The following is a 14139-nucleotide window of genomic DNA, read 5'->3' as shown; positions in this document are numbered from 1 at the left end:
CCCTCCGCCACACACCGTTGGGTGGCTTGCGGAGTATAAATGTAGATGTAGATGTAGAAACCCCTCAACATAGAAGCTAACCTTACATAAGCAGAAAGAACCATAATCCACCATCTAATAACTGATACCAACCTCATAATACTACTTGCGGACAAAGGCTCCACCACTGTTGTCTTGAACCGCAAAGTATTACCTGGTGGAAGGACTCCGCCAGCTGTTAGATACTTTCACCTACTAACCTTGCCACAGTGACCCCAGTCCAGTAATCCAGCATGATCTCCAATCACTACACAAATCATCAGGCCTATCCCAGAACCTGTCCCCTGAGTCCATCTCTCTACTCCCCCTACCACTTCCTGCACTCCTACCTTCTACATGCTTTCTAAAGTCAATAAACCTAACCACCTAGGACTCCTCATTGTGGCCTATTACTGTGGCCCCACTGAGAGAATCTCTGCTCTCGTAGACCAACCCCTTCAACCTATTGCCCGGAAACTACCCTCCTATATAAAAGATACCAACCATTTCCTCCACTGACTCTCCACAGTTCCTGTCCCTTTACCACACAGTGCCTTGCTCGTCACTATTGATGTCACCTCACTGTACACTAACATTCCTAATGCCCGTTGCCTTATTGCTATTGAACATTACCTTTCCCAACGACCAACAGATTCCAAACCAACAACTTCCTTCCTAGTCACCATGACCAACTATCTCCTCATCCACAATCACTTCTCCTTTGAAGAAAATACCTACAACAAATCCGAGGTATGGCTATGGGCACATGCATGCCACCATCCTATGCCAACCCATTCATGTGCCATCTAGAGGAATCATTCCTAAAAACCCAGAATCCTAAACCCCTCACCTCGTTCAGAATCACTGATGACATCTTTGCTATCTGGGTTGTAGGTGAGGACACCCTATTCACATTCCTCCACAACCTCAACAAGTGCTCCCCCATTTGCTTCACCTGGTCCTACTCAACACAACAAGCCACCTTCCTAAATGTTGACCTCCACTTCATATATGGCTAAATCAGTACCTCCATCCATATCAAACCAACTAACCACCAGCAATACCTCCACTTCAACAGCTGCCACCACCTCCACTCAACAGCAGCCACCCATTCCATAGCAAGAAGTCCCTTCCGTACAACCTAGCCACCCACTGTCACCACATCTGCATGACGGCAAGTCCCTCTTGAAATATACCGAGGGTCTCCCCCATGCTTTATCTTTCCCGTCTCCCAACACCTCCCAAAGTCCCACTATCCGGCCATAAAGGAACATTCCCCTTTAACTTAGTATCACCCAGGACTGGAGCAACTGAATTAATTTCTCTGCCAAGGATTCAGTCACCTCTCGTCATGCCCTGAAATGAGAATGTCCTGCCCACTATCATTTCCACTGCTCCCACAGTGGTATTCTGCCGTACACAACATACTCGTCCATCCTTACACAACCCCTGCTCCCATTCCCTTACCTCATGGTTCATACCCCTGTAACAGACCTAGATGCAAGACCTGTCCCATACATCCTCCCACCACCACCTACTGCAGTCCAGTCACTAACATCACCTATCCTATCAAAGGCACGGCTACCTGTGAAACCAATCATGTGATTTACAAGCTAAGCTGCAACCGCTGTGCTGCATTCTATGTAGGCATGACAACCAACAAGCTGTCTGTCTGCATGAATGGCTACCGAAGAAATGTAGCCCAGAAGAAAGTGGACCACCCTGTTGCTGAACACGCTGCCAAACACAATATCCTTCATTTCAATAACTAGTTCACAGCCTGTGCATTATGGATCCATCCCATCAACACCAGCTTTTCTTAATTGCACAGGTGTAAACTCTCCCTTCAATACATCCTACGTTCCCCTAACCTTCCTGGCCTCAACCATCATTAGTCATTGTCCTCACCCGTCCAGCCCCTTCAGTATTCCCATTGCAGCACTACACAGCCGTCATTCCACCACTACACCCAGTCTTTTTATTTCTCTCCTTTTCCGCTACTCCCCCCCCCCTCCTCCCCTGCTCTCCATCTAACCTGCCGCACTTCACTGTCCGCCCCAGCCTCCTCCGTACCCCCACCCAGTCGGCACTCCCATCATGCAATGGGGCTGCTGCTCACAGTGTGGTTTCAGTTGCCCGAGACTGCATTTTGTGTGTGTGTATGTGGGGGGGGGGGGGGGGGGGGGGGTGGGGGGGGGGGGGGGCGGCATGTGAGCATATTGTGGATGAAGGCCTTAATGGCCGAAAGCTTTAATTGTGAGAGTCTTTTTGTTGTGCCTATCTGCAACTCAGCATCTCTGCTATATGGTGAGTAGCAACTTTCCTTCTCACAATGCTGTTAATGAAATTTATGTTTTTCTTTTATTATCTTACGGTGATCATAAAGTACACCACCTCTCGGTATACAAATAAAGGAAAATGAGTTGATATGAGTATTTTCAGGTTCCGGACCCTTCTTACACAACAGCATCTACTTAAAAACTTTTGTGAGCAAAGTTTAACAACAATTAACAAAATAAGTTTTTTTAATTTTTTCTGGTGGACGCAAATCCCCTCCTCCCTTCCTTGGTAGTACTCATTATGAAAAATAGGTTAGTGTTGCTAGGTTTAACAGAATGTCCATGAATGGGAAATAGCAAATTATTCCAAAGTTACAGTGCCAATTGCAAAAGCAGGGAGTAGGTTGTAAACAATCAGGGATAGTAGAATGCACATCCAGCAGGATTACATAAGAAGTGTTGTGAGTTTCAAAGACAATCCTGTCATTTTCATGGACTTCTAAAGGCTTATTTAAATGAAAATAAACAAGAGTGCTTCCATAGAAATTGAAGGGTTTGACTTTGCTGTAGCTATCTGACCAAGTTTTTGAACTGTTATCCTGATACTTCTTTTCTGAGATCGCCGAATGACGCTGCAAGAACGCTGATGCCAATTCAACAAGTACTGTTAGCACTATGTGTTTCCAGTGCACAAGTCAGGTATCAAAAATTCGCAAAGGGCAACATCATGCTGCAGGACAGCAATAAGCAGTGATGGAGTTGTTATTTTTTAACCTTGTTTCACAGGAAGTTACACATCAGAATCATTAATGTCACAATGGCTGGGAAATTGTGATCACAGAACAGACGTGTTTGCAAACTAGTGCAGCTAAAAAGAGGAAAGATAATTTTTGGAACACGAAAGTATCTCCTCTGTATTAGGACCTTTACTTCTTACACAAAGATCCTGAAACTACCAAAGTCTGTTTGCAAAACTGAAGATATATGAACAATGAAGTACGCACTGCCTATTTCTTTTTCTATCAAATGGGATGAAGAGCCTGTAATTGTACAATGAATCAACATCACAGACCTGTTTTATTTCAAAATGAGTGAACAGAAAGCACTGAAATTGATCTATAAGTTATGGTTTTCAATAACAGAGTTTTCACAAGGTTTGTGTATCAGGACCTACTGTTAACAATGTTACTATGAAGAAGAAACATGAGGGAACCACTAAATCTGATCACTTGTTGGAATATCGCAATAGGCAACGTCTTTAATGCATTTCCAAAGAAAAAAGTCCAGAGGATTTACATCAGGAGACCTAGCACGCCAAGTAACTGTTCCTCCTCGACCAATCCATCTGGCAGGATACCTTCAGTTCAGAACACGGCGTGCATGCAAGGCGTTATGTGCTGGACATCCATTGTGTTGATACCAAATAAGCACACTGGTTCTCAGCGGCACTTCATCCAGAAGAGGAGGAAGAATTCGTCTGAGGAAGTTGGCATATGCTGTGCCATTCAGACTACCATTGATGTAATAAGGGCCAATAATCCCACACCAGATGTTAACTCTCCATTGATGCTGATGTTCCACCTGCCTAAGCCATTGTAGGTTGTCACTGGACCAATAATGCATTTTCCTTGTTTTTACCTATCCTTTGTTTGAGAAGGAACATTTATTGGTAAAAAAAACATTGGAGAAGAAGTTCAGGTTGGCGAGAATTTGCTGCTCTGTCCACTGACAGAACTGTACACGATTCTGGAAATCATTCCCATGCAATTCTTGATGCAGGTGCACATGGTAAGGATGGAACTGATGACATGTAAGAATATGATGTACACTGGTTTTAGGAATGCTATAATCATGTTCAAGCTGTCATGTGCTCACATGTGGATTCACAGCAACAGAAGCGAGAACAGTAACTTCGGCACCTTCACCTTCATCTGTGCGAGTGTTACGACGATTGCATAGTCGTGGGTTGAAACTTCCCGTTTCCTGAAGTGTCACAACAAGAGGCAAAAACATCAGTCGGGAAGATAGGTTCTTGTCAGGATATTGCTCTCTGTACAGTCCTGCTGCCTGTGTAGCATTTCGCCTACCTTCAACAACAATAAAATAAATGTTATGTCGATGCAGTTTGTACGAAGGACAGCCTTTACTGTATGCCTACTCTACACAACAGTATTTACAAGAACTAAACTACTATACTAAATGTATCCGTACATAAGAAAACAGTATTGCAATTACTGTTCTGCTAACTTACATTCCACATAGACGAGTACCATATCTACCTTCTCTTCGTTGGTGTACATTCTACTCACACAACTCTCCAACTGACGATGGTTGTGCATTCTACTTATGTTTACATTGTCCTCTGTCAATGTCAACACGTGGATGTGTTCCATTACCCCGAGTACCTGCACTAAGTGCTGGGAGCATCAGTGTTAATGTTGTGTTATGTAATTAATAATGTTGTTTCAGTGAATGGTGCACTGTGATACATTTTTGAATAGGTCTTTAGGAGAGGAAATGAATTACTGAATAAAACATACAGGGTGCCATTTAAAAAAGTCATACCGCTATTCACATCTTTGTAAAAGCCAAAGCTACAATGAAGACAATCGTGCTGACTGATGTCCCCCTGACGGCTAAAGAATATTTGTTTGAGACATTTTGTAATTTGCATCTGGACAAACAGTTATTTGGTCAAGATAAACAGGACACCATGTATACCTGATAAGTTTAATTATATTATCAAGGCAGTCAGGTGGATGCAATATTTCTTCATTTCCAAAAAGCATTTGTTTCTCTATTATTAACAAAGATGCCATCACCAAATTTGTTGAATGGATTCGCAATTTACTGGTATGTAGGACACAATATTTTACCTACAATAGAGATCACTGGCAGACGCAGAAATAACTTCAGCCATGCCCCAAAGCTGTGTGTTGAGACCCTTGCTATTCATTTTGTATATTAATATCCAGGTAGACAATTATACAATTAAATTCAAACTTCTTTTGCAGATGATGCAGTTATCTACAATGAAATACTATCTGAGAAATGATGGAGAGGTATCCATTTTTACCCTGATAAGAAAGTGCAAAGATGGAATACTTGCTTTACATGTACAGAAATGTACAATATGATACTCCACACAGAAAAGTAATAACCTATGACTACAATATCAATGATCCACAACTGCAATCAGTAAACTCATCTACATCCTTGGGTGCAACAATTTATACAGGGATATGGAATAGAATGATCACTTACACTCGGACACAGGTTGAGTGGTTTATTGGCAGGATACTGGAAAAAAATGGTCAATCTACACAGGAGAATGCTAATAACACACTTGTGCATTCCAGCCTAGAATACTTCTCAAGTGTGTGGAATCCATACCAAATAGGATTAACAGTGTGTACTGAATGTATTCAAAGAAGGGCTGTATGAATGGTGAACACCCACAGGGCTGTTGAACTCGCGGCAGAACATACAGAAACACTTAGAAACCTGAAAGGGCAGATGCTTTCAGACAGATGCCTACTGTCCCGCGAAAGACAAAGTTTCTAGAACCGGTAGTTAGCGAGTAATCTAGAAACATGACACTGTCCCTGAAGTATCGCTCCTGTAAGGACTGCAAAGACAAGAGTAGTCTCACTTGAATATACCTCTCATTCAGTAACTGTAATCTCCTTAAAGAACTGATGCCAGTGGCATCTCACCTACAGGCAATATGCAGACACCTATGGTCAATGTGCAGAATCTTTTGGCAGGTATTCTGGGATCAACCTTCTTATGGCATAATCAGCTGTAATGTGCAAGATCTATGGGTTTTAATAAAGAAAAAATAAAACTAAAATAAAAAAAATAAGGCAGCAGATCCCTTCTCAACAGTGATGGACTTTTTTAACAATGCAAGCAACTCGCCTGAAACTTTGAAGAATGGTGCTAGGGAGTAGTTTATGGATACTTTGGAGGGTTTCTCAATTACTGAATCAGGAAAATAACCTTATTTCATTTTGGACATAGCCTTTTGTACAAAATTCATAATGCGTGCAAGAAGTAGTCAGTAAAACTGTACATGTACTTTGGCTCATGATTTGATTTTCAAGTTGCCTTTGGGTCATTCCATATCAAGTGTCCCAGTTTAAAAGACACTCCCAGCTCGACCATCTTCAATTTTGATGAAATTTGTACAGTAAGTACCTGAGGGCCCTGCATGAACCTTATGCGAAGTTTCAGGCTCACCTGTAACTTGGTTGAGGTGCTAAAGCCACTTTTGTGAAGACCACTTTCACTGAGACCAAAAAGTCATGAAAAAAATCTTCAAGTTTGACATTCCACTCTTCCCAATGTAAGAGAGCTAGACTCTTTCTTCTGGATATAGTGGTACAATTTTTTGTGCTCCACACGCAAATGATGGACATAGAATTCAGAAAGCAATGCATTTGGCATAATCTGGGTTCAAAGTAGGCAACAAATCATGTCGCGAGAAATTTGTCCCATACTTTAATGAGTCATAAGTAATGGACCTGGTCTTTTGGCAAACTGCCATCTGTCTGGGTGTGTAGTATATCACAAATTTGGGCCTCGCTTGTGTGTTTAATTACTGTGTAATGTGTAACCATAGTGTAAATTTGCTAAAAAACATGAATGTATCAAAATATAACTGTGTTCAAAGTCATGTGTCTCAAAATGGACATCTACCACATTGCATTCATTAACACCATTCAACAGAGCACATTTCATTTTATTAGAATTTGCGTAAGGTGCACAAATTGTGTCTTAAATTTGAAATTTTGTTGATTATGTCTCTTCTGAAGAAGAGAAATTTGTTAACATCGAGTATAGATTTAAGTGTCAGGAAGTCTTTTGCAGAAGTGTTTGTATGGAGTGTAGCCACGTATGGATGTGAAACATGAAAATAAATAGTTTAGACAAGAAGAGAATACAAGCTTTCGAAATGAGGTGCTACAGAAGAATGCTGAAGATCAGATGGGTAGATCACGTAACTAATAAGGAGGTACTGAATAGAATAGGGGAGAAGGGGAATTTGTGGCACAATTTGACTAGAAGAAGGGATCAGTTATTAGGAAACATTCTGCGGCATCAAGGGCTCACGAATTTAGTAATGGAAAGAAGCATGGAGGGTAAAAATCGTAGAGGGAGACCAAGAGATGAATACACTAAGCAGATTCAGAAGGATGTAGGTTGCAGTATTTACTCAGAGATGAAGAAGCTAGCACAGGATAGAGTAGCACGGAGAGCTGCATCAAACCAGTCTCTGGACTGAAGACCACAACAATAACAACATGTCTGTAGTGTTTAAATATTCATTTTGCTGTTTATTTGGTGATTTTAAACTTGTTTGTGACAGGTGCAAGGGATACAAAAGAATATGCAAGGTGCAAAATATATTAAGTTGAAGGTGCAATTGTTAAGAAAATTGCAGAAGTGGGAGGACTTGATCACAGTGAACTGGTGCAAGCAAGCAAGCAATGCTTGACTTGTTCAGATTACAGTCAGCTGATCCAAGAATTGAAAGACAAATTACATAGGCCTATATCAAATCACAATGAGAAAATTCAAATTTTGACCTTAGTTCCCCAAAGCTAGTCTATCAAGAAGACTATGGAAGAATTTTGTGTTTACGTAAGGCTAGAAAGTTAAAAGCTGAACAGGGAATATTGGCACAGCCCAAGTCGGATTTGTCCAGGAAAAAAAGGACTGTATTATTGTTTGGATTGATGGAGAAAAGGTTCAAAAACAAAAATACTTATTACTGAGCAACTTAAAAGAAATGTTTGTCATGTATCACAATAAAAAGGGACTGGAAATTGGATTTTCCAAGTTTTGTGAATTAAGGTCCAAGTGGTGTGTGACTGTAGGCACAGCTATTTCACATTCAGTTTGTGTCTACACAAAACATCAAAATGTGAAACTAATGTTGGCACATAGCCCATTAAAAGATTACAAAATATTACTGTCTGTAATTTGGAAACAATGATTGCATGCTTCATTGCTGTAAAGTATGTGCAGGAACAGAGGTTCTAAAGGAATATTTGGAAAGTGCTTTTGCAGATATTGACCCAGAGGATACAGTTAAGTTCAAACAATGGACTCACACTGACAGAGATACACTTGAAACAGAGAAATGGCAGATGAAGAATTCATTGAACTATTACTTACAAAACTTTTGGCCCTTTCTACTCACCACTACTTTGCAAAGCATCAGAGCAAACATTTGCAGTTCACCAAATAAGGTCTCAAATCAGGAGGATTGATTATATTAATGGATTTCGCTGAAAATTACTTCTTTATTGTCCAAGACGCGTTTCAAGGATTCCATTGGGAAAATAGTCAAGCTACAATACATCCATTTGACATTTACTACAAAGATAATGAAGAACTACAAAGTGTCAGCTACTGCATAACCAGTGATTGCCTCCAACATGACGCAGTTGCAGTGCATGTGTTTTTAACATACTTGATCATATTCCTGAAGTGCATTTTTAAAGAAATTAAGCATATTCATTATTTTAGTGATGGTTCTGGCACACAGTAAAAATTTTAAGAGCTTCCTAAATCTTTGCCATCATAAAAAATAATTTTGGCATGACTGCAGAATGGAATTTTTTCGGAACTAGCCATGGGAAATCACCATGTTACAGAACTGGGGGCATAGTCAAGCATTTAGCAGCAAGAGCTAGCCTTCAGCGCCCAACTGACAAACAAATCTTAACACCAACTGATATGTTAGATTGCCAAGAAAAATGTGCATTTCACTGAATTTATCTATACTAAAAAAAATTATTGAAGATGCAAAAATTGATCAGGATAAAAGTTTTGAGGGCGGATGTACAGTGTCTGATACAAAAGACCATCACCATTTTGTGCCAAGTGATGAAAAGTGATTTATAGAGAATCAAATGATACATTGTCCTTTATAGCAAATGTTAACCAATATGCTAAGGTTCAACCGCCATGAACCACGCCATTGGTGGATAGGCTTGCGTGCCTCAGTGATACAGATAGCTGTATCATGGGTGCTACCACAACGGATGGGTATCTGTTGAGAGGCCAGACAAACATTTGGTTCCTAAAGAGGGGCAGCAGGCTTTTCAGTAGTTGCAGTAGCAACAGTCTGGATGATTGACTGATCTGTCCTTGTAACGTTAACCAAAATGGCATAGTGAACACATTATTGTAGCCAAGATAGACACAAAGCCCACACCTACCGCAGTAGAACAAGTTTATATGCCAACTAGCTCTGCAGATGATGAAGAGATTCAAGAAGGTATCAAGAGATCACCAATTAAGTATTGGAGGGCAACGTGGAGGGTAAAAATCGTAGAGGGAGACGAAGAGATGAATACGCTAAGCAGATTCAGAAGAACGTAGGGTGCAGTAGTTACCTGGAGATGAAGAAGGTTGCAGGGGATAGAGTAGCATGGAGAGCTGCATCAAACCAGTCTCTAGACTGAAGACCATAACAACATGCTAACATTGCTACTAAACATTTTGCCACTACTGAACTATAGCCTGGGCAGTAGTAGAAAAAGATACATTGATTAATTTCATGCAAAATTGGCACTTTTTGCAGGCAATACTAGTGTTATAATAAATCTCAACAGAGTGAAAGTAACAGAAGAGTTGCCTAAATAATATTTCCCAAATAACTATTAAGCGGTTCTCTGAAAATCGAATCTCCCTAAATTTTGGGGGGGAAAAAAAAGACAATACATTCAGCTCTGTACAACAAACAGTCATATCAAGAACTGATTTTGCAAATGAACAGTGGTCAGTAAATAGGCTAGAATGCTCAAAATAAAATATGGGATGGACTCAACCATTAGGCTTCGCACTCCATTAATCTGTTACCACAACCATTATTTTGTGCTTTCTGATTTGTTGACTTCGCCAACTCCCATCCTAATTGTCACCTTCCTACCAAACCTAGACCTCGGGCTACACTACAGATCAGTCTGTCACCACAACCAAGTGGTGTTGTTTTTTTTTCTCCAACACATGACTTTAACCTTGTACTGGAAGAAGCATATAACTGAGCTGCTCAAACGATTAAGTCCACCTACTTCTGCACTTTGTATGAATGCTAGTCTTGGAAACAAACAATTCAACTTCATGACACATTTCCTCTATATGAAAAAATGAGCTTTACTGCCCATTATCAAAGTTGTTGTCAGTGGCTCATAAAGGAGTCCAACAGGACTATGCAGCAACAATATGTTTTGGTTATTTGTCCAATAATAAAAAAAATGCCACAGGTAGCAAAGCAAGTTTTAAATCTAACCTAAAATCATCTCTCCTGAGCAATTTCTATTCCATGGGGGAATTTCTATCTAAAAGCTGGTAGCCTGAAGTAAAAAACGTTGTTGTTAAGTGCAGTTGCACGAGTCGGGCTCACAAGTAATGTATTCATTAATGTTAAACGCTAATCACGTATACATATCCTGTAAATTGATTCGTCTAGAACCACTTCGACAAATAAAAGAACGATGCTTCCAAATATCTGGAAAGGTTTTTGGTTGAATAAACAACAATGCATTACTTGACGCGGCTGTCTGCTGAGATTTTCATGACCAAAAGACAACTGTTTTGAAGACTTCACTGATTGGACAATTATCACTCGAAATCCCTAATGAACTCATCTTTAACTTCCTATATTTATTACTTATACAAATAAAAAAGAACAATGAGCCTACCGCTTGAGCAGCTGGCTTATCTTGAATTCCTGCAGACATTACGTTCACTTTTCTTACACCTTCAGGCGTCGGGTTACACTGTAAACACACAATCTGATGTGGTGTTTAATAATATTCACATTACTAAAGTTTATTTGGATATATACTTCCTCGAGGTTTTGAGAGTCTCCCTTCACTTATTAATAGTCGCAAGGCTCGTCGTGTCAAATTAGCATCCTTCCTGAAACAGACGCCTCCTGCACAAATCCATATACACAGTTTCACCGTTCCTGTCTGTATGTAAACTCTTTGTTATGGCATACAGCACACAAAACTTACACTCACTGATTACAACACTAAAACGCTACCTTCCACATACGTCACAGATACCAAACAAAGGGAAACTGTTAATTATTGTAGCACCTGCTATGATGTTTCAGAGATATCTTAATCACTAAACTAAATTTGTATATGTGAATAACGCTGCAATCATTCAGACCACTGAACAACATTAAATGATTAGGACTGTTAATTTGTGACTACAATATGAGTCAATTTTCAGCGTTTATAAATCAAAGGTCAAGACAGGTATAATTATTGAAAAAATATTATAATAAGTAGCTATCTAATTGTCGCTGTCGACTTTCTTCACATTTCGATCACGACTAGTTCAGTTGCAAATCGGTCGACATTTTTGTTGGAGCGGCGCCCGAGTATTGAGCAAACTGATGGTAAATTAATTTTGATAGTATAAGCCACCGTGAAAGAACTGACAATCAAGGGAAGAAAGAAAAAAGATTAACGTCGCCTCGACGACACGGTCATTAGTGACGCAGTTCAAGTTCGCACAGTAGAAGATGTAGGTGCAGTTGTGGAACTGGCTATGTGCTTTTAAAAGGAACCATCCATGCATTTGCCTCATTTATTTATTCTTAATTCATTCATCCTTTGATAGCTGTTTATAGCGATTAGGATACGTCATTGCATATTTGCAGTTACAGGGTAAATTACAACTTGAACACTTACATTACTTTACAGCAGACACAAATAAATGATAAATGAAAACTTACGCAAAACAAAACTTCATTCTTAATTTAATTTACTAGATAAAGGCATCCAATTCCGATTTCTGCTGTTGGTAAAACATAAAAAAATGGCATATGGCACGACCTTGCATTTGCACTTACTATTATCACAGTATATGTCTTTATCTACGTCTGTACTACCCAAGTCACTGTGAAGTGCATGGTAGAGGATGCGTCCCAATGTACCAGTACCGCATGGAGCGCGGGAAGAAGAATGGTTGTTTAAATACTTCTGCGCAAGCTGTAATTAATCTAATCTTGTCCTCGCGATCTCTATGAGACATGTACGTAGGGGGCTGTAGTATATTTCAAGAGTCGTCACTTAAAGGCGGTTCTTGAAACTTTTTAGTAAAACGTTTTAGAAAATTTACAAAAGCAAAGCGAATCAAACGAACAATACAACATTTGACAAAGTGCCTATTGGCTTCTGTCTCGGGTTCTTCGGCCGACGTTCATCTGATGATTTTACTGACGTTTCGCCAGCACGAGTGGCTGGCACTGTCAAAGCTTCACCCTCCACTGCTGGTGGTGGACTGGAGCCGAGCTCGCTGCCGCAGACTATTATGTACCTGGCGCGCCAACGTCCGAGGGCTTCTCCGCGGTCATTTCCGGTGCGGTTCTCCTCTTGCTACCTGCGACGGTCGTTCGCTGCAGTACAGGAAGCCAGGATCCGTTTACCTTAAGGCTTTCCTCTTTCTTGTCGAAGCTGTTCGTGTGTTTTTGTATTTCCACAGCTTCTCTGAACAAGCGGGTGTGATAATGCTTTTCTACAGCCAGAACTTCCGTGTCGGCGAATTTTATTGCGTGGTCGGTCTCATCCAATGCCACGGCCGATTTCTCCACCTGTCCCAACATGAAATGTCGCTTATGTTCTTTGATCCTGGTGTTGATTGATCGTCCAGCCATTTCGACATAAACTTTTCCGCATGTGCATGGTATACGGTATATTCCCGACATTACAAGTGGGTCCCTTTTCTCCTTTGCCGATCTAAGACACTCTTTGATCTTTCTTGTCGGTTTAAAAATCGTTTTTACGCCGTGTTTCGCAATATACGGCCGATTCTGTCCGTCACTTTGGGAATGTATGGCAGAAAGGCCGTACCCGACATTTCTTTTTCTGATTCCTTACTTCGTAGAGTTTTTGACTCTGTTACACTTCTAATATAATTTGTGAGTACCCATTGCTCCTCAGAACACTTTCCAGGTGTTGCATTTCGCATTTGAGGTGCTGCGGCTCACATATTTATTCTTCCTGCTCGCGTTACGAGCGTATTAATCATCCCTCTTTTCTGGCTCGGATGGTGGTTTGATAGTTTGTGCAGGTATCGGTCCGTGTGCGTCGCTTTTCGATACACGCTGTGTCCCACGTTTTCGCCATCCCTTGTGACCAGCAAATCTATAAATGGCAGTTTTATGTCCTTTTCTACTTCCATGGTAAATTTTGTGTTAGGATGGAGGCTGTTTTGAGTGTCTTAGGAAGTCACCGAGCTGTTCTTCATAAGAGCTCCACACAACAAAAGTATCATCGATGTATCTGTACCACACCTTAGGTTTGCAAGTCGCCAAGTCCAGTGCCTGTGCTTCGAAATGTTCCATGAAAAAGTTGACCACCACTGGACTAAGAGGACTACCCATAGCAACCCTTCCAGCTGTTCGTAGAAGTTGCTATTCCACGTGAACTAGCTCGTGGTGAGACAGGCATGGGAGAGCTTTGTGATGTCTTTCGGGAAAATGGAACCGATGTGCTCCAGAGCGTCACTGAGTGGCACTTTCGTAAACAACGAAACAGCATCAAAGCTGACCAGGATATCGTTTGGTGCAAGTTTCAGTTTCTTCAGCTTCTCAATGAAATGTCCTGAGTCTTTTATGTATGTGTCGGTCTTCCCCACGTGCGGCTGGAGCAGAGAGGCCAAGTGTTTTGGCCAGGTTCTACGTTGGTGAGCCAGGAGCGCTAACAATCGGTCTTAGTGGAATGTTGTTCTTATGGATCTTAGGTAAGCCATACAGCCAAGGTGGTAGGACTTATGTGTTGCGCAGGTTTCTCTGTATGTCCGCCGGCAG

General features: G+C 40.9%; 1 protein-coding gene across 2 annotated transcripts in view; it reads right to left on the bottom strand.

Moving 5' to 3' along the window:
* LOC124615772 (BTB/POZ domain-containing protein 6-like) overlaps positions 1-11526 on the bottom strand; it is an 83046-nt gene extending 71520 nt beyond the window's left edge. Inside the window, exons 1-2 of one of the 2 annotated variants that reach the window (XM_047143872.1) lie at positions 11333-11526; positions 11015-11234 (exon numbers count right to left, since the gene is read on the bottom strand). In XM_047143872.1, the coding sequence (XP_046999828.1) occupies positions 11015-11053 (39 nt within the window). In that variant the 5' untranslated portion in view covers positions 11054-11234; positions 11333-11526. Of the gene's footprint in view, positions 1-11014 lie in introns of both variants that reach the window. The other variant, XM_047143871.1, reaches the window with a different exon arrangement.
* Positions 11527-14139: the final 2613 nt, after the last annotated feature.

This window comes from Schistocerca americana, chromosome 5 (assembly GCF_021461395.2).
Source record: "Schistocerca americana isolate TAMUIC-IGC-003095 chromosome 5, iqSchAmer2.1, whole genome shotgun sequence".
Taxonomy (NCBI): domain Eukaryota; kingdom Metazoa; phylum Arthropoda; class Insecta; order Orthoptera; family Acrididae; genus Schistocerca; species Schistocerca americana.
Note: the sequence above shows the minus strand (reverse complement) of the source record. Positions and strands in the feature narration are given on the sequence as shown.